The sequence below is a fragment of the Rhea americana genome, unplaced genomic scaffold (assembly GCF_003343005.1).
Source record: "Rhea americana isolate MKP2758 unplaced genomic scaffold, rheAme1 scaffold_247, whole genome shotgun sequence".
NCBI lineage: Eukaryota > Metazoa > Chordata > Aves > Rheiformes > Rheidae > Rhea > Rhea americana.
The window spans coordinates 349,964-353,912 of record NW_028186365.1 but is presented as its reverse complement, the minus strand read 5'-3'; the positions used below and the strand labels follow the sequence as shown (position 1 = coordinate 353,912).

Sequence of the window (3,949 nt, the reverse complement as noted above, 5' to 3'; positions counted from 1 at the left end):
AAAAAAAAAAAAAAAAAAAAAAAAAAAAAAATTAGAAAATCCATAGTGCTTTTAGTAAAACATTTAAAACGAGTACATGTCTTTGATTTTAAACTTCCCATTAAGAACTAATAAAATACTGAACTGTGAAATTCCAAGTCTGTGAGTAACATCTGTTTCTTAAGATGAACATATTCTCATGTTGACTTGCAGTTTCTGTCATTTAACAGCTGCTAGTAATCCCATGCATATAATTTATTATAGGTTGACCACAAGGTGGCAGAATTTCTTATTAAACATCCCGAAWGAAACAGCTTGGCCTGGCTTTCTGAGAAGCACTGAGCAGGCAAGTGCCTTTTCTGCATTATATGGAAATGACATTGGGTATATATATTCATTATTAGAGATATGTGCTCTCATAAAGACAGCATTATGATTTATTCCACAGTTTCCAAATTGTGCAATTTGGCTTCTATTTTGTATTTCATGGTCTCTGTTACAGGAAGAAAAAAACAAAACAACCTTAAAAGTGCTTAAGAATTAATTCTCCAGGGTACTACTTCAGTACTACTACTCAAAGGAGTAGTTTCATAGTTAATCATTACAGCAAATCAGCTCTGTGCTATAAGCTTTTGCCTGTGTAATAATGTCACTTAAGAATACTGTTCTCTGTGATATTTTCATATAAACATGGATGACTGAGCTTTCTAGAAAAAAAAAGAATTATTCTACTGGTACAGCTTTTTTATCATTCAGGGAATTTATTAAATTATATTGGCAACATATCTCTTCTGCTCATATAAACTGTCTTCAGGACTAGGAGAACAGACTGCTGGCATAGCTATATTTCCAGAACATTTAATAATGCTGAGCAGCCACTGGCAAGCTCCATAGCTTTCAATTAATCAAAATCATGCTGTGCTCTTTACAAAAATGTCTGCATAATAACTCTGCATAGCAAAATACTTTTTTATTGCTAGATTTTTAATCCAAATAAGTTAAATTATCTAAATTATTAAAAAGCTTTTGAAATCRTATGGATTTTTCTTTTTCCTACCTTCAGAAAATGGACAGGTTTCCCCAGTACAAAGAAATCTTGCTCCTTGTGTGTATTTTGTTACAGTTCCCATTGCAATTACTATTCCTTCAGACTCATAAAATCTTTGAGATGTGTAATTAAAGGGAAACGCAGAAAGATTCAGAATGTAACTTGGTAAAGATGGCAAATGTGTTGGTTTCAGCAGTATACTAACCTAAGAATAGACACAGTTAAATTACTACCATATTTTTCTTTTAAACTCCTACATTTATTTACATGGACAAATTCAATGCGGTAAACAGCTATTAGAAACATTTTCAGAAACACACTAAGTGTGAAACTAATTCAGTTTCATATTTCATCATCTTGTCATTCTTGGACTATGTTTAGGTGAGACTTCCAATTTTTATTTACGAACAATATTGCAACCAAAGACAAAACAAAAACTGAAAAATTAATACAAAAATCATCTTTGCTAATACTTTGTGCTTAAAAGATCTAAGATCTAGATGGAAAAAATAACGCTGACTCACCTGGGCCGCTGTTTGCAATTGTTCTATTAATGTCAATGTTTTAATAGCGACAAAACATACCTGTAATTGAAAAAAAARTTTTAGAAAGGAAAATTTAGTTAAAAACCAGAAGCTTTATTTTTGTCTGCTGTGACTATATATACTTACTGACTGAAAAATCTGTGTAGCTTGTATGGGATTATGAAGAATGTAGTTTCCAAGTGTTGCATCTAGTTCAGCAATATCAGAAGGATTTATTGAAATAATGAATCGATAAACAGCATAACTTTGTTTTGAGTCTGTAGGAGCAAAAAGTCTCTTACGTAAGAATAATAGATTTGTTTAACATTATTTAATTTATAAATGATAACAGAATGTCTACTGATTGAGCAATACCATTATATTTTTTGCAATCATGCACAAATTTCTGAAGGCCACCACTTCTGTCAAGGTAAATAAGGACAATTTCCCTCATTTTCTGTATTTCTGGATGCATCTTCTAAAAAAGATCTTTGCAGTCTTATCAAAATGTTGAAATCAATCATGATGAAAATAGGTCAGAACTGGCCATGCTACAATAATAATAAAGATACATATTAAAAAGCACAATCAAAATGTTTTTCCACACAATGCAATCATTTAAGAATTTTTAAAGACCCCATTAAATTGAAAGTTTCTTCCAAAGGCTGAAGCATACTATATTCTCAAAGTAAATTTCTGAAAAAAGCTCTAGTATTTTCTTTAGTGAATTATTCCCCTCTAGCCTTAATAAAAACTCACCAAATTAAAGATTCCACTTAATTTAAAAACCAGTCTAACTTACAGGTATACTCATCGTGGGAAAAGTAAGGTGGTATTAAATATGTGCTTTTTCTTAAAAGTCTGTGTATGCAGTTGTAGTTGAAAGCGTGAAACTGGACTTTTTTTTTTTTTAAAAAAAAAGGTTTTCCTACTCTGCTGTCACTTAGGGCACAGATCTTGCAAACTCTTACGTTCACACAGAAGACTAATTCATATTCCCATAGACAGAATTTCAAGGCCGTGATTTTGGTTTGGAAGCTGACCAACTCTTCAGTGTTGTTTTAATGATGTAGTATTCACATCTCTGTATTTTTAAGCACATCTGAATTTAGTTGAGAGAATTACTATAGCCAAAAGATGGTACTCTGTACACACACATCTGATCTATTGCCTTACAGATTTCCTTCTACAAAACGTGTTCCTCTCTGTAGATATCCAATATGAAATCCTACTCACATCCTGAAAAGTAGATTTAGCCACCTGGTATAGCACAAGAGGCAGAATTATTGTGCTGACCAGGTAGCAGAGCAGCGCTCGTGAGCCACTTCCGCAGGAGTTCCCAGAATGAGGTTCGGAGGGCAAACACAGATCCGCGTCCACGAGCGAAGGGACTGTGTACCTACGAAACACTACTACAGCAGCAGTGAAAAGCTTTGTTACCTGAGAATTGTTCACTGTGGGCTGGCAGATGTGGTGTGAGGTATGAAATTTTACGCACAAACTGCAGGAGGATGTGTATTGGGGATGTTTGCAGTTTCTTTAGGACTACTCCCACACAGTTACTGATCCATCTGTTAAAATCTTCAACAAGGAATTAAAATCCAACTGAAGTCATGATCGCTTCAATTCATCAACCTTTCTTCCTACACTCACAGATCATTTCCCACTAGACCTTCCTGCACCCAGTGTTTTTTCAGCCTGAAAGAAAGGACACCGAACGTGACTAGGACTAAGCYATGGCCCAGTTACCAAGCAGGGTAACTGCCTGAGCTTAAAAAATCAGCGTGACCAGCCTCACCACAGGGATGACCYTGTTCATCGCCCCCGCCCCAGCCCAGCAGCAGGCTCTGCAGGGGGCTCAGTACCTTCCTCCAAACGCCCCTTTTCTCTCCCCAAAATGTCCTCCCGGCCTCAGGCAGCACCGCGCCCCTCCCCACGCCCAAAACCTTTCAACACCCCCGCCACCACAACGCTTCTCCAGAGGAGGGCGCTGGCGAAGGGGCAGCCGCGGTGAGCGGTACCGCCCGCCCGCCTGCGCTGCCGCAGTGCCCGAGAGCGACCGGGAGAGGCGGGCCGGGGTGACGCGCCCGCCTCGCTAACGGCTGTCCCGAGCGCGCCAGGCGCCCGCCCGCCGCCCGCGGGTCGGGGCAGCCGTTAGCCGTTAGCCGTGGCGCGCGCGCCCGCGCCGTTGGGGGCGGGCGGGGCCCCGCCGCCCCCCCCTCTCGCCATGGCGGCTGCCCCCCTCACCGCAGCCCTGACGCGGCTCAGCAGCTGAAGGGCGCTCACTGGTGCTAAAACCACCCTCCTCCTCTTGAAGAAAAGCCCCACGCGTCACACGTAGTTGCCCGAGCACACTGGCCGCTGCCGTCTCTTGCAGTGCCGGGATGCAAACGCGGAG

General features: G+C 40.0%; 1 protein-coding gene across 1 annotated transcript in view; it reads right to left on the bottom strand.

Moving 5' to 3' along the window:
• MCMDC2 (minichromosome maintenance domain containing 2) overlaps positions 1-2,026 on the bottom strand; it is a 10,072-nt gene extending 8,046 nt beyond the window's left edge. The window contains exons 1-4 of the mRNA XM_085306766.1: positions 1,927-2,026; positions 1,699-1,829; positions 1,552-1,611; positions 1,034-1,232 (exon numbers count right to left, since the gene is read on the bottom strand). Coding sequence (XP_085162892.1) covers positions 1,034-1,232; positions 1,552-1,611; positions 1,699-1,829; positions 1,927-2,026 — 490 coding nt within the window. The remainder of the gene's footprint in view (positions 1-1,033; positions 1,233-1,551; positions 1,612-1,698; positions 1,830-1,926) is intronic.
• Positions 2,027-3,949: the final 1,923 nt, after the last annotated feature.